Source organism: Nycticebus coucang, chromosome 2 (genome assembly GCF_027406575.1).
Source record: "Nycticebus coucang isolate mNycCou1 chromosome 2, mNycCou1.pri, whole genome shotgun sequence".
Classification (NCBI taxonomy): domain Eukaryota; kingdom Metazoa; phylum Chordata; class Mammalia; order Primates; family Lorisidae; genus Nycticebus; species Nycticebus coucang.
The window spans coordinates 178,525,649-178,552,531 of NC_069781.1; the positions used below are offsets into that span (position 1 = coordinate 178,525,649).

General features: G+C 47.8%; 1 protein-coding gene across 7 annotated transcripts in view; it reads left to right on the top strand.

Moving 5' to 3' along the window:
• Window positions 1-26,883, top strand: part of PLCG2 (phospholipase C gamma 2) — a 136,157-nt gene that overhangs the window by 48,804 nt on the left and 60,470 nt on the right. For all 7 annotated transcript variants that reach the window (XM_053609390.1, XM_053609381.1, XM_053609410.1 and 4 more), the window contains 7 exons: window positions 7,492-7,635; window positions 11,290-11,383; window positions 12,119-12,166; window positions 18,904-18,988; window positions 20,438-20,521; window positions 22,389-22,432; window positions 23,987-24,059. In XM_053609390.1, the coding sequence (XP_053465365.1) occupies window positions 7,492-7,635; window positions 11,290-11,383; window positions 12,119-12,166; window positions 18,904-18,988; window positions 20,438-20,521; window positions 22,389-22,432; window positions 23,987-24,059 (572 nt within the window). The remainder of the gene's footprint in view (window positions 1-7,491; window positions 7,636-11,289; window positions 11,384-12,118; window positions 12,167-18,903; window positions 18,989-20,437; window positions 20,522-22,388; window positions 22,433-23,986; window positions 24,060-26,883) is intronic.

Below are 26,883 nucleotides of genomic sequence, written 5' to 3' on the forward strand. Positions count from 1 at the left end.
GTGTTTGATACCAACATGTCTTGTTTTCTTTCTTCATACAGTACATTTAATTGGAATTTTTATGGAAATTATGGTAGATTCACATAAACTTGGAAGAAATAATACAGGGAAGTCTCATGTAGATGTCACCCCATTTTCCCTAGTGGTTCTTCCAAAACTATAGCAAAGCATCACTAGGACATGGGTATTGAAAATCCACCAGCAGTGTTACTCAGATGTCCTTGGTTTTCCTTATATTCATGTGTGTGTCTGTTTCGTTAGTTCTGCACCTACCACCATGCACATACCGAACGGTACATCCCCAGGAGGGTTCTTGTCCCCCCTTTATAGCCACACCCACCTTCATTTCTAAGATTTCAGCATGTCTCTTTTGGAAAGACATGAAATCTCTTTGCTGAGGTGTAACATGCGTGTAGTAAGCTGGACACGTGGCAGGTGTTTATAGACGGAGTCTTTATACACATGTGGACCTCTGTGGCTGTTACTCAGGGCCCCATGATCCAGTCCTCTCTCAAAATGACCACTGCTCTGACTTTAGTGTCCACCAGGGAGCCTTGCACAAGGAATTTGGCTTCATGCCTCCCTTCATGGTTTATTCTCTCCCTTTATAGATTGAGAACTGGGTGGCGCTCGTAGCTCAGTGGTTAGGGCACCAGCCACATACACTGAGGCTGGCAGGTTTGAACCAGGCCCGGGCCTGCTAAAAAACAATGACACCTGTAGCAGCAACAAAAAAATAGCTGGGCATTGTGGCAGGTGCCTGTCGTCCCAACTATTTGGGAGATTGAGGCAAGAGAATTGCTTAAGCCCAAGAGTTGGAGGTTGCTGTGAGCTGTGACAGTATAGTACTGTAGGCAGAGCGACAGCTTGAGAATGTCTTAAAAAAAAAATTATATATATATATAAAAATTGAGAACCAAGCTGAGGCCTTTGCCTGGGGCACACACCCATTTCTAGGTAGAATTTAGCAGTATTGTTTTGTTTCCACTGACTTACGATTTCTATTATAGGTAGTGGGTGTTACTGTTCTTTTCTTTTTCTCTTCTTTTTTTTAGACTTCAGAGACAGGATCTTGCTTGCTCTGTTGCCATTCAGGCTGGAGTATAGTGGCCTGATCATAGCTCACTGTAACTCTGAACTCCTGGGCTCGAGGGATCCTCCCGGCTCTGCCTCTTGAGTAGTTGGGTTTACAGGTGCACATGCCACCATGCCTGGATAGTTGTGTGTGTGTGTTTTTTTTTTTTTTTTTTTAAGGGTCTTGCTATGTTGTCCAGGCTGGTCTCAAATTCCTGACCTCGGATGTGTCTGCGTTGGCCTCCCAAAGTGCTGGGATTACAAGTGTGAGCCACTGTGCCCAACCTTGGTTTTCTTTTTGTCAGACATCAAGTCATTCTTGAAATATATATATATATATTTAAGTGAAAAAGTGAGTTGATTTAAAGAAAAATATTAGATAAATAGCAGCAATATGCAGATACAAACTTTATGAGGTTGATAATCAAATGACTGTAGGTCCAGAAATAGTGTCTCAGAACAAATGGCTTCAAACCACTCCCTGACGCAAACCTGTCCGGTCCCCGTGGGGACAAAAAAAATCCTCTATACAGTTTTTGTGTAATGAGGATTTTCTGTGTAATTTTGATATACAGTACTGGTATAAAGCAAAGCAAAATTTGTAACAGGCTATATATGAGGCAGTGAGACCATTAGTGCCTTAACAATTTTTGACGTATCTGCACCCCACCTGAACTGTTTGATACCTAATGCTTATTTTAAAATTGACTCACTCTTTCTAACTTCATTTTACATAGAAAGAAACTCGATCATCCAGGTTAGAGGTGCTAGGTGTGTATTTTTTCCCAACACATATTAAAATACACCGCAATTACAACGTCACAAAGGGTGAGTACTGTTTAAGGTCAGCCCCGTACACTTAGCCTGAGATTATTCTAATTTAGTTTCTAGCAGGAGAGAGAAACCACCAAGTTTAAGTGACATTAAAGCAATGAATATTTAAAGCTTGACTTGATGGCCCCTGTGTGCGGTGTTAACTGACCGGGGTCAGTACCTCAATGCTGCTTTTTCTCTGGAGTTGGGGAACAATGGAGTAAGGAAATATGGGTAACAAAGAGCAGTGAGGACGCTGCCTGTCCCTGGCACTAGTGGGTGCTCCCTGGTGTAGCGGCAGCGTCCCTCTGAGTGGCAGGGAGCAGGGCAGGGCAGGTGGTCCCTGGGAGGTGGACTGGACCAGAGCAGACGGCATCTTCCTCGTCAGAGGTGGTCCCTGCTGCTCCCTGGGGGAGGGGAGTCACCAAGCAGAGAGAAGCTCCCATCAGTATCCCTCAGGAGGGATAGAGGCCAAGCCACTTAAAACACTTGTCCACCAACTATTTCCGCACCACTATAAAGTGTTAGGATAACATAGCTGATTATTTGTGATTATCCTCGAACGGCTTCTTCATGCAGAAGCAGGAGAGCAGGACATTCCTGCCCTGTTGGTGGCACAGTCTCAATAGTTGTGTTATTTTTTTTAACAAAGAAGATGAGGGCAGCCCTGCCACCCCATCTCCAGGCTTAATAGTAGTTTTTTTTTTTTTTTTTTTAATATCTCAAGGTCTTAAGCCAGTTTCCATTTTGTAAAGGTAGGTCTACCTGTGGGATGTATTTTTCCCATTGTACAGATGAGAAAATAGAGGCCAAGCCAGAGTTAGGGAAGCTACCCCAAGTCAGGGCAGGAAGGGCTGGACTTCAAACCCATGTCGGCTCAATTCTCAGGCTGGGCTCTTCCTCCTCTTCCCAGGGGACCTTGGAAGCCCGACTTAGAGCTCCCCATTCTGCTGTGCTTCTGGCTTACCCTCTCAACTTCATGGTGCCCCTTGAGGTCTAGTGTGGGAACTGGTGTCGGGCTGGGGGGTGTCCAGCTTCAGGGCCACCTGCGGCTGTGCAGGGGAAATGAACTCACACCTTTGCCTGTTTAAAGCAGGGTCCTTGGCTGAGATCGATAGCACCCCCAGGGCTTCTTACTTAAAGTGAAACCAGCAGCAGTGAGGAAGGTGGTGTTCAGAGGTGGGAAACGCACCTCGGCAGAGACCTCTGGTGGCTACGTGGTCTTCACTGTCTCTCATGCTCCCCTTTCCTTCCTCCTCCCGCTCCTGATTCTTGTTTGCGCAGCATCTGCGTGGGGGAGGACTGGGTGCTACTGTTCAAGGAGGTGAGCAAAGAGAAGAGAGGCTACTTGCCCAGGCCCCTGTGTACCCTTGGGGAGGGTGAACCCCATGTCTTTGTACCCAGGGCTCTCTAAAGGGCATCCTCCTCCTCTGTGAACTCCCACCTCCAGAACTCAGCCCTCCGAGAAACCTTTCTTCCCTCTGGCTGGGCCCAGTAGGGACTGCCTTGCTCTCTCCTGGTTTGGACAGAGTCCACCGCCTTCACAGCCTGGGGGCTCTCCTAGGGCAGGCCTGTGTCTGTGCTTACCCAGCCTCAGACCTACAACTGAAAGGAGGGTGGAGGCACATGTGGGCCAGTGCTCACACCTCTGCTCTTGTCCCCCAGGACAGGCCTCGATGTCCCATGGAGGACTTTTTGTTAGACTTATTGCGAGATGGTGCCCCTTGAGGTCGAGTGTGGGAACTGGTGTCGGGCAGGGGGGTGTCCAGGGCTGGGAGAGCCCGAGAGGGATGAAGAAGCAGGATCAAGAGGAGGAAGGAAACAGGAGTCTGAAGGACAGGGTCATGGCCCGGCCAGCAGAGGCTGGTGGTGTAAGGCGGTGGGTGGGGGTGAGAGGAAGCAATGAGCAGTCTGCAGGGACCAGCCCTCTGCTCCGCAGGGGTGTATTGCAAGGTGGCAGGGTGTGGAGGGGGGAGGGCAGAGGGAGGGAGGAAGGAGGGTGCCTGAGCCAGGGTGCTGGCCTTCGAGGCTGACTCCAAGAGCATTAGGGAGTTGGGGTGCTAGGGCCTAGGGAAGACCCGAGCCACAGCTGGGAGGGCTGGGGTCGTGTGAAGGCACACCCTCCTTTCTGTGGTATGTTATCTCACTTCTTCAAGCAGGAAACTCAGCCACGGAGCCCCACCACGCAAGAGTGCATGGCCTGAGTTCTGCTGACCACAGCCTACTTTGAGAATAAAGTATCCTCGTAACAAGAGTTCCAACCAATGCAAATAAACCCCTGTCACTTAGCTACCGACCGTGTCACAAGCAATGATTGTCATCAGCAAGTTGGTGGAAATCTTTTGTACTTTTTCTCATGCTTTCACACACACGTACACACCTAAAATACTGGCATTCCTCCTCAGTTGAGTCTAATACATTCCTGAAACCGTGTTGGGAGCAACATGTTGGCGTATAACATAATACATGCATTGTCTGGGTGCAAGTGCTGGTGCATGACCAACATATTTAAACACCTCAATTTCCTCAGTATCACTTAAAACTCTTAAGTACCTAAAAGCAGCCCAACCATTATTTTTTTGCATCAATACAAAACTTCTAATGCAACAAATACTTATTTGATGCTTCACTGAACTCACCCCTGGGCATGTTTGCAAAATGTTCTTAGAATACTGTCCCACAATGGTTCTGAATTATGATTTTCTTCTACCCTCCAACTACCTTGTACAGGAAGTCTCTAGGTTATGAATGAGATAGGCTCTATAGGTTTGTTTTTAAGTTGAATTTGCAGGTAAGTTAGAACAGGTACGTTTACCTATTACCTGTAACAGCTTCTATTCATAAGTGCCAGTTATATGTAAGTTGGATGTTTGCAACTTGGGAACTGCCTGTACTTTAATAGAGAAACAACAATGAAACAATCTGTTAAAAATACCAAAGATGTCTTTACACTGGACCCTATTGATCAGTGGCTTTGATCTAAAAAAATAAATTGGACCTTGGTTACTAGTTTGCTTTCAGAGGCAAACACTAGAATTCAGGAAGGACTCAGCAGGGTGAGTGAGACACTCAGTTTGATGTCTGGTGATTTTCAACTTCAAGAATGCTGGGGATGGGAAAAAAAAAATTCCTGGGGATGCTCGTCTCCCATTGCAGACTGATACACACTTTCACTGTTTCATTGATGCCTACACATGAACGTCCTATCACAGCTCTGTGATCTGGATGATGCTTTTGGGGTAAAAAATGTTACAGTGGATAGTCAGATGGTTATAATTTACATAGTGATGGACGTCTATATACAGTCAATGTGTGTACATGTGCACACATACAGATATAGACTCCCAGTCTGCTGTTTACCTATGTTGTCTTAAAGATTTTCTCGTGTATCACATAAGGCTCTGCCTCTTCAATGTTCACAACAAATAGATTGAGACATTGTGTTATTTCTTATGCTTTAACTGTGTCCAGTTTGATTCAATTGCATTAATAATTAAAAAAAATAGCTAGCAAATCCAGAGAAGTTCCTGATCTTTGTTAGTTAAAATTGTCAGGCACTATTTTAATTGACAAACTTGTGTGTACAGGCGCACTATCACTTAACTCACAGAAGAGTGCTGCGTGGTAAGCACAGGTGTCACTTCTGTTGTTCACATGAGGAAACGGAGGCACAGAGGTGATGTTTTTGCCGTAAGCCACCTTCCATAACTGGAGGGTGGGGTGGGATTCAGACTCAGGCTAGCTGGTTCCAGAATCTATCCGTGACATCACCAGCCTTAGGATCTGGGTAACCCCTGGGAACATGTGAGTTTGCAGCCCCAGTATCAGAATCTTCTTCCCAGCCTCGGGTTGGAAAAGGGGATTGGATTTACCAGGTTGGGGACAGTGGGTGAGTCTACTCTACCCCTCTCCTCAATGGTCTGCACCCGTGGGTGGTGGGATCTTCATTCAGCAAGATGCTCTTGCTGATACAAAATCAAGTGTGGGGCACATCACCAAAGATGCCCAACTGCCCTCTCAGACTTTGCTGATTACTAAATAGAAAATCACCATGGCTGATGAGGGATTTCCTTCCTGCCTTCTTGGGGCTCCTGGATGATTGGATGGGGGCAGCCATCTGGTGCCTCTGGACCTCTCCTGCTGCTGGCTTCAGGGCCTGGGAGGTGGTGGCCATAGCTGTGACAGCTCCTGCTGTTTCCATATCACAGAAGGCCCCAGTGCCCAGCAGGGCACTTCCCACCTGTGGGTGCTGTTAATGGCCTGAGCTGATGGCCCGACAGTCCCCTGGCAGCACACCATGACACTTGCAGCCCTCCACCACCTTGGCGTTACAAGGGTGTGGTCGAGAGAGAACTGCTTGCTGTTGCTAGGATATACCTGAGAATTCAAAACAGATGTTCAAATGAAAACTTGCTCATGAGCGTGGTTCATCAGTAGAAGGTAGCCAAAAGGTAGAGACAGCCCAAATGGATAAATGTGATATATGTGTCCCACGAGTATTATTCAGCCATATACAGGAATGATGTGTTGATAGATGCTACAACACAGACGAACCCCCAAAATGTGAGGCTGAGAAGCCAGATGTAAGAGACCATGTATTATGATTCCATTTATATGAAGGTTCGGAATAGTGAGTCTGTGGCAACTGAAAGTAGGTTAGTGGTTGTTTAGGGCTAGTGGGGCTGAGGGAGGACAGGGAGTGGCAGCTGAAGGGTACAGAGTGTCCCCTTGTGGTGAGAAAAATGTTAAAAACAATTAAACTGTACATTTTAAATGGATTGTATGGTATGTCCATTGTAACTTAAAGCTGTTATATATACATAAAACATATATGTGTGTATAGATATGTGTATATATACTATACATACAGAGATCTGGCTCCCTCCAAGATCATAAAAACAGAAGCTCCTAGGCCTTCTCACAGATTAGGCACGAAACTGGTACAGCATCATTTACGCCCCATCTTAGTTAAAACAGGTCCCAGAGACAGCCTGTAGTTAATGGCAGGTGATCGTGTGAGGTCTGCGTAAGTGAAGCCTGGCCCATTAGAGGCCACCGGAGTAAGAGTCGCCCCCTCTGTGACCATTTCTCACTCTGGGCTCTGCCTTTTTTCTTTTTAAAAGTAATTGTTTAGGGCTCTCCTTTTCTTTTCCTTCTTGAATTGAGCCAGAGAGCACTTGCAGCTTTGGGACTCAGGGGAAAAGACCTGAGTCAGATCATTAAGGCAGTGGGACCCTTCTTGTTGCCTGGAATGATCACCAGGGAGCATCAGTTGGGTCTGTTGTTTTGGCAGAATATTCCAGGCCAATCTGATTCTTCCAGAGTTGTATTACGAAAGTTAATTGTCCTAGTTTGAAATGTGTTAAGGAGGAGGGGAAACCCCCAAACCCTTCCTATTCCAAGGGCTTTGGGTGGCAGCAATGCCTGAACAGACCCATGGCCTTCTGTCCACTTCCAGGAGTGGCCCTGAGCTCAGATGGGAACCCTGTGCAGAGCTGGCCTCCTGGGGGAGTGAAGGAGCCGGGCTATGCTCGAGGTGCAGGCATGCGACTGTATCCTCAGGTAAACTCCACCTTCTAATTGGCTCATGTTAATTTCTTTTAGTGGATATCATGGAAATAAAGGAAATTCGCCCAGGGAAGAATTCCAAAGACTTTGAGCGTGCAAAAGCAGCCCGTCAGAAGGAGGACTGCTGCCTGACCATCCTGTACGGCACGCAGTTTGTCCTCAGCACACTCAGCCTGGCAGGTGGGTGCATGTTCCTGTGTGCTTTCTCCCTCCCTGTGCTGTCTTTTCCTTCTGAGGTACTCTATTTCCCTGAAAATAAGACATCCTCTGAAAATAAGACCTACCCACAGGAAAGATAAGACGTCCCCTGAAAATAAGACCTAGCGCAACTTTGGGAGCACACCTTAAAATAAGACACTGTCTTATTTTCGGGGAAACAGGGTAGCTCTGTAGTGGCGGGAGGTTCACACCTGCTTGCCTGCTAGCGTGCATCTGGGGCATCCTGGTTCTGAACCACAGCCCCTGCCCCTTTCTGGCTGTGTGTCTTCAGACTTAACCTCTCTGAGCTGCGTGTGCTCAGCTGTGAAGTAAAGAGGATAATAAGACCTCTATCTCATGGGGATGCTGTGAGGGGTACTTAAGCGTCGGCCCGGCTCAGGCTTAGAGCTGAGTACGTGGCAGTTAGATGGTTTTCTCACTGAAGGGCGGGTTCTGTTGGATGAAAAATGCAACCTGCCTCCCTCTAGCAGACATTGCTCAGCCAACCTGACCGTTATCTGAAGGAACAGTCCTGAGATCTTATGTCATGTGCATGCAGGCAGGTGCACAGCATGGCACACACATGAACACACATGCATATACATAGTATGAACATATGGACACATATGTGCACCCAGTGCACGGCCAATACATGTGAATACTCACATCGTGTGTGTACATGCGAACTCACATGCACACTGCATGCACATGTGAACTACAGAAGCAGTACACATGTGTGCATACCCACAGACACACACATCTGGAGGTGAGATTTCTGGCCAACCCTGTCAAGACACCAAAAAGCACAGAGCCCTCTGAGAGGCAAGGAAAGCTCAGGCTCTTTACACGGGGGCAGGAGCTTGTGGTTACTTTCAGGTCCAGTCTTAGAGTTTACTGACTTAGGAGTGTGCGTGCAGTCACGACTGCCACGAGAGGAAAAAATGCTGTTAAAATAGACTAAAAAGAAGGAAGGCATGAAAGTCGAGCAACATCTAGTTCAGGGTCAGGCAGCTCTTGTTAATTTCTCATTCATTCTTTCATCCAGCATCTTCTGAGCATGTGTTCCTCTGAGCTGGGTGGTGCCAGCCACCAGGGCTGTGAAGGTGAACGGGGCCTGGCTGCTGCCCTTCAGGAGCTCACAGTTCCCACGGGGAGACAGACACATGGACAGGGAATCACACTGTAGTGCAGACATGATGCTATGTGCTGCAGGAGTACACAGCGCCTAATTCCAGGCAAGACTTTGCAGAGAAGGTGACTTTCAAATGGGGTTTTGAGGTGTTTGTAGGAGTTGAGAGGAAAGAGAGAGGAGGCAGTTCAGGGAGAGGGCATGGTACGTGTGAGCATGTAGATGCGGGAGACAGCAAGCCGGACGTAGAAACAGGGAGGGAACATCTGATTCCTGGGGCTGTAGCGACGGGGCAGCAGAGCCAGACCCTTCCCAGCTCTGTCCCCACCTACAGGCTGTGCCTTGACCCTGCTCTTGTAAGGGAGACCACAAAAGCCCAAGGCTCAATACTTGGAATGCCAGATTTGGTGTCTGTCCCATTCCGGGGTCCCTCTCCTAGAGACCTGAGTTCAAAGACAGGCAGTGATGGGCAAGAGCTCAACTCAGGTCTCAGCTTCTCACTTACTGGTGCTGGGACAAGCTCTTAGCCCTCCTGAGTCTTGGTTTTCTCCTTACCCCAGAGGGAGAGCAGCATTGTAAGCACTAACAAGGTTCCTGGTTCCTAGGAGATATTTAACAGCTCAGTGGCGTGTTTGCTTTGCTAGGGTTAAACCTGCTGACCCGGTACAGTGGGACTTGAATTTCCATCTTCCTTTTGCCAGATGCCAGGCTCCTGGCCACTTTGCATTGCCACCTCCCTCACAGGCAATCAGCGTGACCTACTTCCCACCTTTCTCTCCAGCCTTGATTGGAAACAGGGAGTACTGACAGCTGCTCAAGATCGTAGTGCAAATTATTCCAGGCCCTACAGCTTCTTCATTAGAATAGGGTTAGAAGCTAAACGTCTAATAGAACAAAACAAAAAGCTGAAGCTCTGAGCTGGTGGTCCTCTTCTGTAGAAGGCCGAACAGTGTCCTGCCGAGATGTACATGTTCTAATCCCCGGAACCTGTGAATATGTTTCCTGATGTGGAAAAGCAGACCTCCCCGGTGTGATTAAGAATCTTGAGATGGAGAGATCAGGGCAGCCCAGGGCATTTACAGGAGTTCTTACACGAGGCAAGTAGAGGGCTGGACGTGAGGATGGAAGCAGAGATCAGACAGGGGAGGGAGCACGAGCCATGGGAGGGGGGTGGCCTCTAGAAAATGGAAGAGGCAAGGAAATGGATTCTTCCCTCCAGCTTCCAGAAGGAACACAGCCAGCCCGCCTATTTGAGACTTCTGGCCTCCATCCACCACATGAGAGTGAATCTGTGTTACTTTAAGCCACCGAGTCTGTGGCCATTTCTTAAAGCAGCAGGGGAAGCTGATACCTCACCCTGGGACATGGGTGCCTCGCCGAAGTTATTCCCTGTTGATGTCTCTCTCCCCCTCCCTTCTGGTTTAATTACTTTGGGGTGGGACCTACATGTTGGGGTTTTGAAAAGCCACCCAAGTGCTTCTCCTGAGGAGCTGGGGTTGGGACTCCTGCTCTGGAGACTGAGCCTGGGTTTGAATTCTTCAGCTGTTTCATTCCTGGAGTCAGTGCCATCAGGGTGAGAGAATGGACTCTTGGCTTCCACCGTCTCAGTCTGCTCTGGCTACTGTAATAAAATACCACAGACAGGGTGGCTTAAACGACAGATACCTTTGTTTTCTCATAGTTCTCGGGGCTGAGAAGTCCAAGATTGAGATGCTGGTAGGGTTGAGTTCTGGTGAGGGCTCCTTTTCTGACTTGCAGATGGCTGCCTTCTGTCTGTGGGCTCTCATGGCCTTTCCTCGGTGTGCACTTAGATAGAGAGGGAGCTCTGGTCTCTCTTCTCTGGAAGGGCACTAATCCCCTTTTGGAGACTCCACCATCATTACCTCATCTAAGCCTAATCACCTCTCAAAGAGCCTAACTCCAAGTTAGGGCTTTAGTGTTTGAATTCTGAGGGACACATTTAATTCACAGTGGTCACCATGAGCCATGTGGCGTTGGACACATCACTGAACCTGTCTTATACTTGGTTTCTCCATATATTAAATGGGAATATGATAGTACTTCCCTTGTGGGCTTGCTGCTTAGGCTTAGAAAAACATAGGAAAAGCACTTGAAATGGTGTCTAGCATATATACGCAAATATGCCTACAGCTCTTAGCACAGTGTCTAGCATATAGATAGCAAGTGGTTGGAGGGTGTTATCTGCTGTTCAGTAATGGCAGTGATGGTTACCACCACTACTTCCACTCTTAGCTGATGTAATCTGGCACAGAAAATAGCCCACTTGTCACCCCTGGGGCACAAAACTTATGAGTATGGCCTCCTCTCAGACAAAAAGCCTGTCTCAGAACCGTGAAGGTGTGCAGGAGATGCTTTCCTGGCCTTCTGCAAAACCAGAAACCAGCACCGGCTTCTCCCATCTTCACAGTCTGTATGGGGCTGGGGTCTCCAAGCAGAGGCCTTACCAAGAATTAACACAGGGTTTCTGTTCCTCTTGCCCACTCTAGCTGACTCTAAAGAGGATGCCGTTAAGTGGCTGTCCGGCTTGAAAATCTTACACCAAGAAGCAATGAACGCGTCCACACCTACCATGATCGAGAGGTACTTGGCTTTCCCCTGTTTCTGTCTGAGCTTATTCTATCCTCAATTCTGCTGCCTTCAGCCAACATGGGCTAAAGGAAAGAAAGATGGGACGTTGCATCTCTGAGGCTCATTGGGCATCTTGTGTGTGGTGGATGCCCAGTGGTGGTGTGGACCTTCCAGCGTTTCAGATGAGCCTCTGTGGGTGCTGGCTTTCAGACTTGGCCCCTGGGGGGAGCAGAACATTGCAATTGAGACAGAAACATCCATCCGTGTTGCATGTCAAGGGAAAACAGGAGGGTCTCCTTCTCAAAGGATTTAAGCAGACTGATCAATGGACAGTTGGACACAAGGTCTGGAATTTTCTACCTGTCACTCCACCTGGGTTGACGAAGGCCTTCTCAGGACTGTCTCCTCAGCATCATGGTGCTGAGTGGGATTGGGGTGTGAGTTATCTTCCCCTCAGTCAATCAAAGCTTTTCTACTTTGCACCATTTTTCTTACCAACTTGTTGGGGGTTGATGACTATCATCAGAGGGAATTGTTAATTTAGAGAAATCCAGCCTTTTTGTGTTTAAATCTTGGCTCAGATGGGATTCTTCAACCACAAGGAGAAAACTACTTCCTGAGCTGGGCTTCTTAGAAAGTTGGGAATCCCTCCTCCTTGTTCCTGTTTTTTTTCCGTCCATCCCACAGGACTCCAATGCATCCTTATTTTCTAACTTTCTGTCTCTTTTATCTAAAATCTTTTTCCAGTTGGCTGAGAAAGCAGATTTATTCTGTGGATCAAACCAGAAGAAACAGGTAAGATGTGTTCACATTTGTGCAGTTTTCTTCTGATCATTTTAGACTCTGAGTTTTGTTTTTGAAAGGGTCCAAAGAGGGTGCAGCGTGTTCTGTGATGGGCAGTGTCCTCATGAGGTGATATGTGTTCTACGAATGCCGTGTTGGTGCTGGATGTCGATGGTGACGAAACAACTTCTGTCTGGGCGGTGGAGATTCCATTCGTTGGAAAATTCCAGTCCACCTGCAGAAATGACATCTCTGCTACGGGGCATTCTGACCTTGTGACCAATATTTGAGCACCTTCTGTGTCCTGGGACTATAGCAAGATACATGATCCCCATGGCACCTGCCCAGGCTAGTGGTAGGAGAGAAAATGACCTTGAAGAAATAGACCGGATTGAAAAGCTGTGGTTCTAAAGGCTGGGCAGAGAGGAGTAAGGTAATGTGCTAACAGGTGTTCAGTTTACTGGACTTGTTTGCTTCACGGATACCTCAAGGAATGGTCCCTATCAGTGCCCACTAAGCTCTATGCCATACAGTTTTTTTTTTTTTTTTTAAAAACCAAATGTGCTTTAGACTTTTCTCAGATGAATGCAATATAATTCCAGAAATTATTTCTTTATTGATAGCACAGTGTTGTTCCCAGGGCTTTATGATTACTGTGAATAATGCTGCTGTGAAAACCTTTGGGTCTATCTTTTTGTAGACCATGTGAGTGGGCCTGAGCAGGGTGTGCTCAGCAGTGGAACAGCAGCAGGAAAGCATTTGCCGGTCTAATCCTTTGACAGCTGGAAGTGGTAGGAGTTCATGTCTCTCCTGGTGGTACAGGAGAGCATTCACTTCCAGAGAGTCATGGCATCCTCAGACTTTGACTTTTGTTAATCCTATGGATGAAAGTCAACGGGGTGTTTTTGCTTAAATTTGCATTCTTTTATGGGTGAGTTTGAACATCCTTTTATTCCTTCTCTTCTTTTGAGGTTAGATCTAGTTCTATTTTTTTTTTTTTTTTTTTGGAGACCGTCTCACTATGTTACCCTTGGTAGGGTGCTGTGGTGTCACAGCTCATAGCAACCTTGAACTCTTGGGCTTAAGTGATTGTTTTGCCTCAGCCTCCCAGGTGGCTGGAACTAATGGTGTCTGCCATATTCCTGGCTATTTTATTGTTGTTGTTTTTAGCTTGCCTGGGCTGGGTTTGAACCCACCAGCGTTGGTATATGTGGCTGGCACCATAACCACTGTGCTACGGCGCCGAGCCCAGTTTTTTTTTTTTTTTTTTTTTGAGACAGAATCTCACTCTGTCACCCTCGGTAGAGTGTCACGGCATCACAGCTCACGGCAACCTTAAACCTTGGGGTCAAATGATCCTCTTGCCTCAGCCTCCTGAGTAGCTGGGACTATAGGTGCCCATCCCAACAACCATTTTTATTTTATTTTTATTTCTGAGACAGTATCTCACTTTGTTGCCCTCCATAGAGTGCCATAGTGTCACAGCTCATAGTAACCTCAGACTCTTGGGCTTAAGCGATTTTTTTGCCTCAGCTTCCCAAGTAGCTGGGACTACAGGTGCCTGCCACAGTGCTGGGCTATTTTTTCTTTGTTTCACAGGCCCAGGCCGGGTTTGAACTCATGAGCCCCAGAGCATGTGTCTGGAACCCTAACCACTGAGCTAGGGCACCGCCCACCCAGCTGTTTTTAGAGATGAGGTCTCCTCCCTCTTGTTCAGGGTGGTCGTGAACTCCTGAGCTCAGGCTATCCACCTGCCTCGGCCTCCCAGAGTGCTAGCATTACAGGTGTGAGCCACCGCATCCGGAATTAATCCAGTTCTTACTAATGAGCTGAGACCTACCACATACGGAGCACCTGAGCGTGGAGTATGCCAGACTAGGAAGTGATTGTCTCACGTTAGCCTCACCTTCGATATTATTTTTTCGTAAATGTTTTTTTCTTTCATTCATTCTTGGTTTAGCTATGTCAGTATCACATGTGAGGCCAAAACTACACTCTACCCATGCTCCCCTTTTGCTCCTGAGAGTCTTTTCATCTTTATGATGGCTTTGTGTCTGCCATGTCCCCCATCACCTGTTGGCTTCAAAGTTCCCCATGTTTCCCTGATCGCTTCTCCTTGTGCCTAGGAGAGGATTTTGAACTATTGACCTGGAAGTGGTTAAAAGCTAATAGGTCACTCCATTTTTTCTGTCCTCCTGGCCTTCCTCTCCTTCCTCTTCCCTGTCTGGCCCTGTCTGGTGTCACCGAGGGGTACTGGATGAGGTGCTTGTGCTAGAGGGTTCCGCGCACACTGGCTTCTTTCAGTCTTGGAGGTGGCGCCTGCTCTGAGCGTTTTCCTTCTCTGTGGCTTTTGGTGATTCATAGTTGAGTTTGGCACAGGGAGAGGAGAGAGGGAGCTGCCCTGGGCGTTCTCTGCAGGTGGTCACTGGTCTGGTGTGAAGTCTTCTGCTTCATCTACGTGGTTGCGGTGCAGAAGCCTCCCTCCTGCTCAGGAGGGGTTCCTGCAAGTCGTGTGCAGAGAGACCCATCTTTCTGGGGACCTGGGCCAGGACCTTCCGTGGAGAGGAACTCCTGTTTCTTGACTGAGTTCCTTGTGTGCTCACCGGCTCCCTCCCAGAGATCTAGCAGGGCCGCTCTGTCAACATGTGGAAAATCCCACCTTTCCCGTGCTTCTGCGAGGCCTGGAGGGAGTTTTTCCAAAGGAACTTTGACCAAGGTGCCAACGCAAAGAGCAACTAGTTTATGTTGTGCCAGCCCCTCCCTTTCCTGTCGCCCACGCTGGTCTCATTTCCCGAAGGCAGACAAAGGAGCAACAGAAGCAAAGGAAAGAGACGCAGACCAGCGGGAGGTTGCAGAGGGCCCGGCCCTGGAATCATAGGTGTTTGGCTTGGCCCAAGCACCCTGTTCCATTTTTCAACTTTTCTAGGAGCAAAAGGGTAGCAGCTGACACTTGTTGAGAACTTGCTCTGCAGCCAGAGTTGCAAGCTGGATCTCTCTAGAGCAGTGGTTCTCAACCTGTGGGTCGCAACCCCTTTGTAACAATGAAAATACATGCTGCATATCAGATATTGACATCGCGATTCATAACAGTATCAATGAAAGTGATTTTATGGTTGGGGGTCGCCACGACATGAGGAACTGTATTAAAGGGTCATAGCATTAGGAGACATCAGGAAGGTTGAGAACTCTAGAGAGCAATTTCAAACTTGAGTTTGTATGAGAATCCCCTGGAGGGTTTGTTCAAATGAAGGTTGTGGGGCTCCACTGGACTCTGTATTTTCTGGGGTGCTGCTCAAGAATGTTACATTTTAATGACTCCCCAGGTAAGGGAGGTGCTGCTGGCCCGGGAACTGCTATGTAGAGAAGATGGACTCCAGGGCTGAGCTGTCCAGCACGAGAGCCACTTACCATGGATGCCACTTAAATGGAATTGATTAAAATAAAAAATTAGTTTATCAGTCACCCTCAGCACACATCTCAAGTGCTCAGTGGCCACACATAGCACAGGTGTAGAACATTTCCATTATCCTAGAAAGTTCTACTGGGCAGGTTTGATTCTCAGCCCTGACACTGGTTGTGAGAACTGGGATAAATGATTTCATTTCTCTGGGTCCCTGTTTGTTTGTATGTGTGTAAAGGAGAGAGAATCATAGTCCTGACCTCTGAGGGCTGGTGTGAGTGAGGGTTCAGTGAGTTTGTATGTGGGAAACGCATGGACAGTGCCTGGCTTTGCTGAGCACTCAGCAAATGGTCCTCATTATCACTGGTGTTGTGAAGTTGCCTGGGGTGCTGGTGGAGTTTGTCCAGCGTCAGGGTGGCATGTAAGTTTCATGAGGCTGCCAAGTTTGATCCTTGGGTTTTGGCTGCCTGGGGTGCGGGGTGGAAGGGCCCTGATTGCTTAGTGCCATCTGTCCTGGGAGACAGAGGGGCTCTTGGTGGGGAATAGTAGTTTTTCTATCCTTCCCCAAAGGGATTGCTCTGTTCCTCACCCTTTGTCCCGGGCAGAACCTCCCAGAAACATGACCGGAAATGGAGGTTTGTGTGCAGGAGGCTTACTGGGGGTTCCCAACACCTATGGGGAATGGGGGGTCACAGCCATGGCCTCAGCTGGCCCCACAGGTCAGCCCTACAGAGCTGTGTTGGATTGAGGCCAGGCTTCTGTTCCCATGCACGAACCAGGCATCAGGTACTGGCTACCCTTGGCAGGGACTGTAACCTTGGATGAGCCTCGCTTTCTATCTGATGACAAGTCCAGCACTGGACTAACCAGGCCTGTGTTGGCCAGAGGCAGGAGTGAGGAAGGGCTTGCCTAGTGGAGCGGGGTGGGGCAGTCCTGGCACTAGGAGCCCAGAGATGCTCTAGTCCTCAACTCTGCCACTGTAAGGCGAGGCCTTTGGACCAGGTGGGCACCCATGTTCCAGGTACAGATGCTCATGCCCGGGGTTTGCTCTGCTGGTCCCCAAGTAGTAACTCTGGCGGTCCAGTCCCTCGGTCTTTCTGTTTCTGGACATGGGACATACTCTTTGCCCAGTTGCAGCCAGAGCTACCGAGGGGGCTCTGACCTCTCTCCTGCGTCCAGGCTGAGTTCACTGTGCCGCCAGCTCGGTCCAGCCCCCTCGGCCTCTTTGGACACCGCAATCCCTGCTCACGGCTCCTCTGACTTTGCCCCATGTCCCTCTCCTGCTGGCTTTCCCGCCTGCCCACCAGGGGCATCTGCTGCTCTTAACGCCTCTCCGTGGAAGCCACTGCTGCCACCCCTGTGGGAAGCAGGGATGAGGCCCATCCTGCTGGTAAAGGTCTCTGAGATTAGAGAGGCTGCAGGAACCAGGGTAAGAAGGTTGGAGGAGGGGATGTGGGGATGGCCTAGAGTCATGCTGCCCTCGCTCCAGGGGCAGCTGCTGGACAGTGACACACTTCCTTCTGAACATGATGGTGGAAGCCAAGGGGACAGTGGCAGGAAACAGCCGTTTTCTGCCCACAGCCTGCTGCCCTCTCTAGCTCTGCTAGACCCTCGGCTCTCCAGCCAGAAGCGTCTGCATCCTGCACCCTTGGCCCACCCCAGATCCCACACATGAGTCTCACCCAGCCTTCACCATTTCCCTGACCATCCTATAGCCTGTTTTCTTCCCAGTAACACGAACACATGTGTGTCTTTGGGAAAATATTATGAAAAATTCCTCATGTAGATTATGGGGGTTCCTTGTCAAGGCTGTGGTCGTTGTAGGCAGACTGGGTTGGAGGCTGAGACTAGCGGGGATGAGGTATGAGACCTCCGGAGTCTCGGTTTCCTCCTCCTGAGATGACAGTGGCGCCTACTGTGTATAGTTGCTTAAGCATTAAATGAGTTAATGTGTATGTAGGAAGCATCCCAACAACTCCTGTAAAACAAGCGGTTTGAGTCCCAGCTGCTGTTACTGCTGTTAACTGAGGTCCTTATCTCTTTTCCTGGGTTCTCTTTCTTCCTTTCTTTTTCAACTGAACCTGACCCCCTGGCTGCAGTGAAGCACATCCAGGAAGATTTCCACAACTGTCATTCCGGTCCTGTGACTGTATGCTTTGGAATTGGATTCTGATCCAGCTCTGACCTGAGCAGCTCGCCCTGACCCCTGCCCTTGACACCCTGCACTTGCCTGTTCTGTACCTGGTGGCGGGGTGGGATGAGAGGTCAATCGTGTGTACTTTGAAGTTGGCAGAATGTGGTGAGGGTTGGTTAACTTTATCACCTGGAGGACACCAGGGCAGCCTGGCTCATGAGAGACCCCAATCGGGTCTGTCCCTTGTTTCTCCTCTCTGGCCTTGGGTGACCTTGCCTTTCTGAGAAGCCCTTTGGTGGTTTTTTTTTTTTTTTTTAATTCTTTATTAAAAAAAAAACAACAACAAAACTTTTTTATTTTCTACTTGTTTTTGGGGGATGGGGCGCCACACCCCTCTTGTGTCTTCCCTGTGCCTGGCCACAGTCAAGCTCAGGGAGGTCATCTTCTCTGATTCTGTGGAGTCTGTCCCTTTGGCTGTGTTTTCACAAGATTGTAGGCAGAGACAGTGGGAATCTCCATTGTACAGTTAATGTGTATCATTAATTAGATGGCCAGGCATTTGGCTATGTAAGGGAATCTCACCATGATGCTGATTCTGGCCGTTTACCCACGCTTTGATGAATTTCTTTACCTTTTACTTATTTTTTTCTGAGACAGAGTCCCACTCTGTCACCCTGCATAGAGTGCTGTGGCATCATATCTCACAGCAACCTTAAATTCTCTTGGGCTTGAGCAATCCTCCTGCCTCAGCCTTCTGAGTAGCTGGGACTACAGGTGCCTGCCACGACATCTGGCTAGTTTTTCTATTTTCAGTAGAGACAGGGTCTTGCTCTTGTTCAGGCTGATTGTGAGTGAATTTCTTCACATTGATGCTCAGAGATCCCCTTGTGTCAATGCTGGCTACGGTCCTATGTCATCCCCATGGCATTTTGTACCCAGGGTTGTCTGGTCATCTGACACTGTTCTGCCCATGCTGAATCTCCTATGTGACCTGCTTGCATGGCTGTCTCTGAAGGGGGTGGGGACCAGCCTCCTTGCTTCTTGGAGTGTCACCTCCACCTCCAACCTTGTTTCTTGTTAGTGCTCAGTGGACAGCCATTGGCCAGGCTCTGCCACAGGGGGAAGCCTGAGGCCAGGAGGGGATAGGGGTGACTAAACCCTCCTCTGTGGAGGACTCTCGAGGGTGACAGAGCTGGGGTTTCCCTTTTTTTGCAGTATCAGCCTCCGAGAGTTGAAGACCATCTTGCCCCTGGTCAACTTCAAAGTGAGCAGCGCCAAGTCCCTCAAAGATAGGTTCGTGGTAAGTTTGGCAGCTCAGTCTGGGAATTTTATGAACTCAGGGCTACTTAGCGCCTCCTGCAGGAAGCTGCCTGTGCCTTTGAGCTCCGTGGAATGGTACCCAAGATGGTATTTTGCCCCTAGAGTGCTGTTAGCCCAGACAGAGGGCTCATGTATGTATCTGAGGGGGCTCATGTATGTATCTGAGGACCATGTCCTCAATCCTCGCAGAGGATGTTATCAGCAAGGACTGTGTTTGCCACGCTGTCTGACTCGCCACACCTAAACTGGCATCTGTTCCCGCCGGTCCAGCATTCCCTGTTGCCCTGACCGTCCCCCCACCAACGTGAAAGATTTCATACATGGGTTGCCAGGGGCATGGCGTTTTTTATGTGAGCCCTGGTGGTGTGGCTGTGAGAGTTGGCTTCTCTTCTCCAGCCTTCCGTCCTTCCGGCTGTCATGTAATTCATGTTCTCATGTGACCAAGATGTTGGTGGAGCTGAGCAGTAAAGCCCCACGAGAGACGGGATGCCATTCTTTCCACGGCAACCCATCTCGCGTGGGGCTTTGTGGTGTGAGGATGGGACTACCCATGGGCACTCCTCTTTGCCCACACATGACACTGACTCTCCTTAGCAAATGTACAATGCTCTGTCCCCAGGGGCCCAGGAGGAAGACTCAATGAGGAAGACTCAATGTCCACATCAACCATCACAGGATTCCTCCTCATTCATTTTTTGTACTGATGAGCTCCGGGAAGACTTCACTTACTGCTTATAAAGCATCCTTTGACCTTCCCCAAACATTCCATGTTAATCCAAAAATTGGAAAAAAATTGGAAGGAGGGATTTAAGAAGAGAAGAAAGATGGCAGAAGCATTTATCATTGTTAAACTACATAACTGAATTTATTTTTCCTATCGAGAATTTAGTGAGCCAGACACTGTGTAGACATTACCTTGTTTTTTTGGGAATGCCATGGGAGTGTAATGGTGGCTTTCCCATATCTTAGATAAAGAAACTGAGGATCCAGAAAGGTCAGAGACACTGCCTGAAGTCATAAAGCAGTTGATTAACACAGAGCTCTGACTTCATAGCCGTGGTCAGATTTATCATTTTTATGCTTTAGAAAGTGATGTATATGTCTGTGCCCCGTAAATGTGACTGGATTTGGAAGTTGAAAGGGAGTATCTTCTGCCTGAAAGAGGAGGAGTGATGCATAGTGGGTGTGGAAACCTGGCTAACATTCTTCCCTTTGGCGGCTCAAGAGAGGGCTGTACTTGGCAGGGATCCCTTTTCTCCCAGGCAGGTGAATTAGGAAACTTGTGGCTGGTTTTGGTTCTGAGGAATGTGTGTTTGCTTTTAGCCAATGTTGTAGAAAAGCCATTTGATTTCTGTACACGGGGCGGAGTCATTCTTACCGTGGACTTCCAACATCATAGGGTCACTTTTTGCATTTTATATATTTACAGGAAATAGGTGCACACAGAGACGAGCTCAGCTTCGAACAGTTCCATCTCTTCTATAAAAACCTGATGTTTGAACAGCAAAAATTGGTAAGATGATTCTTGAGCACCTGATCACATGATGTTTCTACTTTCTACATATGTCAAGGTCTGGCATGTTCCTACGAAGCCCGTGAGAACGGCTACGTCTCCTTTTTGTCAAGGAAGTATGCATGGGGGTGACAGCAACATTGCATTTTCACCTATTAGATTGCCAGAAGTCTTTAACTGTGGCAACCGGAGAAGGGTAGGGAATGGTGTTTGCAAACGTCCCACAGGAGTGAAACTGTGATTGGAATTTGGTCTGAGTCATTAACATAAAAAAATTGCAACGAACTCTACTGGTTAGCTTATTCTGAAAGGAAATTTAGCAAATTATTAATCATATCCCTCTCTGGGTTGAGGGATTATGTATATGTTTCTTCCTTTTACAGTTTTATTCATATTTTTTATAAGGAAGTTTTTTTTGAGACAGTCTTACTATGTTACCCTCAGTAGAGTGCTGTGGCGTCACAGCTCACAGCAACCTCAATGTCTTGGGCTTAAGTGATTCTCTTGCCTCAGCCTCCCAAGTAGCTGGGACTATACAGGTACCCTCCACAATGCCTGGCTATTTTTTGGTTGTACTTGTCATTGTTGTTTGATGGGCCCAGGCTGGATTTGAACCCACCAGCTCTGGTGTATTTGGTTGTTGCCCTTGCTGCTGAGCTATAGGTGCTGAGCCTATAAGGAAATATCTTTGACTAAAATAATAGACTATTTTAAAATTAAAGTGCACATGCATTTTGACCTGATAGTGGCATTTCTTGACTCAAAAGTGTATTATTAGGATCGTTGATGGCAGCATCACTTGTACTGGCAAAATACTTTGGACCCATTGACATCCTCCTGAGCAGGGGCATAGCTGGGTAAATTGTGGTATGTCCGTAATACTTGGCGTCCTGCAGCCCAGAAGCATCAGTTCTGTTTCTGTTGATCTGGGAGGATGCTTGTGATGTATCATGAGGAAAGCCAGTGGCAGATTCACACAAGGAACTAGGTCTGATTTTTTGCTGAAAAGCTTAGAATATAAAAATAAACTAAAAAAATAAAAAAGAAAAGCTTAAAGCACAGTTATCCTATTCTATATGTTTGTATGTATCTGTATAAGCAAGGAAACCGTGTGGAAGACTACACACCTCCCATCAACATTGATTCTGTGTGTGCTGGAGAGGGTTCGGGAGATGGACAGGAGACAGACTTTCTTCTTGTAGTTGCAAATAACAGTTTTTTGTGATAATTTGCTGAGAAATTTTAGGATGCTATTCTGTCCGACAGAGGGCAGGCATGTGTACTCTGTGTAGCCAAGGTGACCATGTCAACTGTATTGAGAGTAGGCAGAATTTCTTAACTGTGTCCAGCCCACACATCTAGGCACTTTCTCTTCTAGGAGTCCACCCTGCGGAGACGCTGGCGCAGGTGGGCAAAGACACACATGTGCACGCACAGGCATTAAAAAAAAAATAGTACTGAATATAATAAAAAAATCAAAGGACATACAGATTAGGGAATACAGTGTAGTTTTTCAAGTGGCGAGGCAAGGCTATCTGAGGTTAAGGAGTAATATAAAGCTCCAAACAATGCAAAAAATTGAGAAATGTACCATGTAATACACATGACACAATACGAGGTATAATTAAATGAAGACTCGTAAAACAAATTCTAGAAGGAAAACTACCAAATTATGAAGAGCGACTGCTTCTCAGGAACAGGACTAGGGAAGGAGTAAGGAAGACTTCTGTCTTTAGCTTCTTAAGTTTCTGTGATATTTGACTATTTACACAGATTACAGTGATAACTTTCTAACAACAACAAAACTCTTCATTTGCATTAAGTGACTTGTCTGATGTTCTCATTCTGTGTGTGTTTTCCATTTCAGATTCTTGATGAATTCAAAAAGGATTCCTCCGTGTTCATCCTGGGGTGAGGCACCTCTGTGTGCTGTTGTTCAGGGTGGCCACGCTGGACATGGGAGCCCTCATGCCCAGATGGCCACCAGGAGGGGTGTCTCTGTGCAGACTCTGATGTCCCCTGTGTTGGGAGGTTGGCCATCCCATACCTGCTATAGCAATGGACAGCAGCAGTAGGATTTGTGGGGTGTTGGAGGAGGCCCAGAAGCTTCCATAGAGAAGTCCATATTTCTCACGGCCTTCTTTTCCAGACTGTGCCTCATAGATTGGACAGGTTGATACATTTTACAAAAATTAAAGTAATGTTAATGATCAAGTGAGTCTGGGGAGTTCCTGATTACACAGAGTTAACTGAAGAAAAATGAGTTGAAGCATATACAATGCTTTCCATGACATTTGGCACACCTGTGGCCTCCTAAGTAGTAACATGATCACTAAAAAGTCAGTGGTGCAGGACTTGTCAGGACCTTTCTAACACTTCATGTTTCCCCAGGTGGGGGGTTTATGAGGTGTTCTGTGTGTCCCAAGCCTACCTGAGAGATGCTGGTCACAGTGCTAGTGGCCCTGGAACTAGCGCTTGGACCCAGCCTTCATTGATGAGAACTGTCCCCTCTGGCATTTTCCAAACTAGAAATCCAAAGACTCCAAAGCACACACAGAATACATCGAATTTTTACATAGCATTTTAATGAAAAGCTCAGCGTTCAATCACGAGGTTGACAGGGAAGAAGGTAGGAAGTATACTAATCATTAAAGACGACAGGCTTCAGATCCCGGAGCGTTTATTAAAGGGAGAAAGCCTGGGCATGTTTTTGTCTTCTATAATATTTTTGGAAGATCCCTTTCCCTGCTCATCTGCAAGCACTCAGGGAAACGAGCCCATGTCCCTGGAAAGCTCTGTTCTGCCAAAGTCACTTCCTGTGGAACGGGTGGCTCATGCCAGCCCAGTGTGGGGTCCTGGTTCTTTGGCGGCTGCAAACCTCCTCTCTGAGGCTGTCTGCCAGGCGGAGCCTTGACTTTATTCCAGTGACGTTTCCCTCCTTTCCTGTGGAAGCTTCTCCTGATGACAGGTCTCTGCTTCCTCAATGGTGGCTGGTGGTGCCTGCGTGCTCCAGCTAGCTTCCTCTGTCCGTGTAGAGTATGGGGAGGGCTTCACCTGGTTCCCTGCTCCTGCCTCAGAGCCCTTGTGCCCTCCCATCCTCTGGAAGTCAATCGGATGCTCCTTCCCCCAGAAAGCCTCTCTGACGCTCTGGGTCTGGGGCCCTCCCGGCTGTTGCACGGTGCCCCTGCCCTGCTAGTTGCACTGTTATCTCCACTGTTCCCCAGATACGCTGCACAGGGTGCTCTGCGACCAGGTTCCAGGGCCACCCTCCAGGGTCTTGGCGTTGGGGCCTCTCTTTGCATCCTGTAGGTCAGAGAGGTTGTCTCGTTCGCCCATATCTTCCTGTTGGCCAGCTTGGCACCTGGCCAGGCAGAGGGACTCAGTGGGACCTCTGTGTGGTGTCACCTCTTGGCTCCTCTATTGAGTGTATGTGTCTCTAACCACCCTCCCTTTCTCTGAGGACAGGAACACGGACCGGCCGGATGCCTCCGCTGTCTACCTGCATGACTTCCAGAGGTTTCTCCTACATGAACAGCAGGTGAGAGAGCAGCGAGGCCTGGGGGTGGCTGGGGAGCTGGTGGGATGCTGCCTGGGACCGCATCACCTCCTGGCTAACTGGGTTCACCTGTCGGCCTATTTCCATGGAACGATTGTCGTCCAGTGCCACTTAAACTCAGCAGCGGGAGCAGCCTTGTATTGGCCTCTTTCCAAGGCACACATTGAGGCAGCAGAAGAATGGGAATATTCTGGGACAGGACAGGGAGGTGAGGGCCTGAGGATGGGGATGCTGTCACCTCCTGGGAAGCCATCCCAAAGTGATGGGAAGATGTGACCAGCCTGAGCCTGTAGGTCTCCTGGGGGGTGGGGTAAAATAGCACAGGTTTCCATAAACAAGTGACACATGGGGTGTCTCCCTGGATGGTGTTTAACACGGGCTCTGACTTAGCTGCTTAGAGTCAGAGGAGTTTTGTCCCTCAGAGGATATCTGGAGACTTTATTGATTTGGGGTTGTAACAGCGGGAGGATGCTACTGGCCTCTGGTGGTAGAGGCCAGGGATGCTGCTAACCATCCTATAACACACAGGGCAGCCCCCCCGCCACCCTCCCCAAGTGTGCAACCCAAGTGCCTATAGTGTAAACGTGAGGTTGACCTGAAGTCCCCTCCTGGCTGCACAGCCTGGGACAGGTAGCTTCACCTTTCTGTGACCTAGTTCCCCCCTCCTTTAAATGAGGAGGAGAGCCCCTTACCTCTCAGAATCGTGGGGTTCAGAGATGATTGTGTAGATTTTTGTATGTGTATGTATCAGTTCAGATATATGTGAATATGTACATATTTAGAACTTTTATATCATTTGAGTCTTATTTACTTTTTCCATTTATTTTTAAAAGACTATGTATTAGAGCAGTTTTACATTTGTGGCAAAATTAAGTTGGTTTACTTTTTAAAAAATTTTGTGTTGCTGGGCGGTGCCTGTGGCTCAAAGAAGTAGGGCTCTGGTCCCATATGCCAGAGGGGGTGGATTCAAACCCAGTCCCGGCCAAAAACTACAAAAAAAAAAAAAAAAAATTGTGTTGCAGAATATTTCAAACATGTGCAGAAGTAGACTGGTTTTGTGAACTGCCCTGTACCCGTCACTCAGATTAAACATTATGAATATTTTGCCAATTTTATTTCACCTGCTGCTGTCTTCTTACATACACGTGTTTCCCTCCCCTCCCCACTTCTTCATTTCTTTGCTGGAGAATTTTAAAGCCAACCCCAGAGACTTTGTATCATTCTGTTTGTAAATACTTCTACATGTCTCTCTGACAGATGAGAACTCATGTAAAAAAAAAAAAAAAATCAAAAACAAAACCACCCCCAACAAAACCACGGTTGTGATCCACCTATTATGCCTTATACAATTAAGGGAAATTTCTTAATGCCATCCAATGCCCAGCCTATCTTCAGATTGTATTGATTTTAGAGAAACTAATGAGTAGATTTTGCAGGAGGCCAGCAGGTGGAGGGCCCAGGCAGAGGTGGTAGCTGCCCTGGTACATTGATGAATGGAAAGAAGGACGTTGATGTGTATTACAGACATCCCAGCTCAGTTGAATGAAAGTGACCACAAGAAGGCTTATTTGCCCTGCCTGAGACTGGGCAAGGGGGAGGTAAAACGAAGGTGATACATGACAATTACATACTAGGTACTGTGTTGGCAGCAGTGTGAAGTAGAGAGAGGTGCATGTGCTTTGTTTGTGTGTGTCATGATTTTCTTTGCACTGCATTATTTAGTTTTGTAGGAAGTGAATAAAGTTAAATTGGTTGAATTCTTGGGGACAGGTAGTCTTACCTCCCAGAATTCACCACCTGGCAGGCTGACTTGGGAGGATAGATTTAGCTCCACCTAGTGGTGATGGAGTTTATTACAGGGAGAATCCCCGCTCCTCTCAAGCTGGCCCCTTTGCTGAGCAGCCCTTGGAGGTCAGGTTTGGGGGAGCAGGAGAGAGGTGCAGAAGCTCTCTCTGCATCTGGACAGTTAGGACTCAAGCAGCCCGGGAGCACCTGTGTGACATTTGCTTTGGGGTAGTGGGTGCTCGTAGGGAATAATCACCCTAGTACTTGGTGTGCAAATTGCTGCAACTTTTCTACACAGCACATTACCTATATGAAATTAAAAGAAAACTTAAAAAAATGGTTTATACCTTAATTAAATAGTTGGCCTCCTAGGCACTTATCCTAAGGAAGTAATGATAGCATTTTTAATAGGAATGAAAACTTGGAATTAATCTAAATTCCCATTACAGGATTGATTAAATACGACACCACAGCCCTGGGATGGGATGGATGTATGAGGGAAGCTGAAAGGGGTTAAATGTAAGCCCTTAGAACTGGATATGCCGGGGTTCAGTGTGAGGCTCAGGATTGGGTCCAAATAGATGCCCTTTTTTAATCCCTAGAATACTGGCATTTTAATCTCCTTCGGGCAGGAGATTTCTTCATGGCCAGTCCAGTTCTGGGTTGTGTTTGCTGAGTCCCCATGGCTTTGAATAAATGTAAAAGCTCTGTAGGGGGAAGGAAAGCAGAAGCTTCTAGCCTTTGTGGGGTATCTGGGCCAGGCAAGCCGTCTTCATTGAATATCCTACAATTTGGGTTTTATGTTAAGTATTCAGAGATTTTGCTGCCTCGGTATTCAAATGAACTTGCTGTTCTCCAGCCACCTGGCTGTTTTCTTTTGTGGGTCCAGGAGATTTACAAGAGTTAGCGGCTCACTCCCTGTTGTCTCGCACCTGTGTGCTGGTGAGGTCACTTCTTCACCACCTCTTCTGTATCTGCTCCTGAGGCTTTTTATTCTTTCAGACATGTTCACCTGACCCTG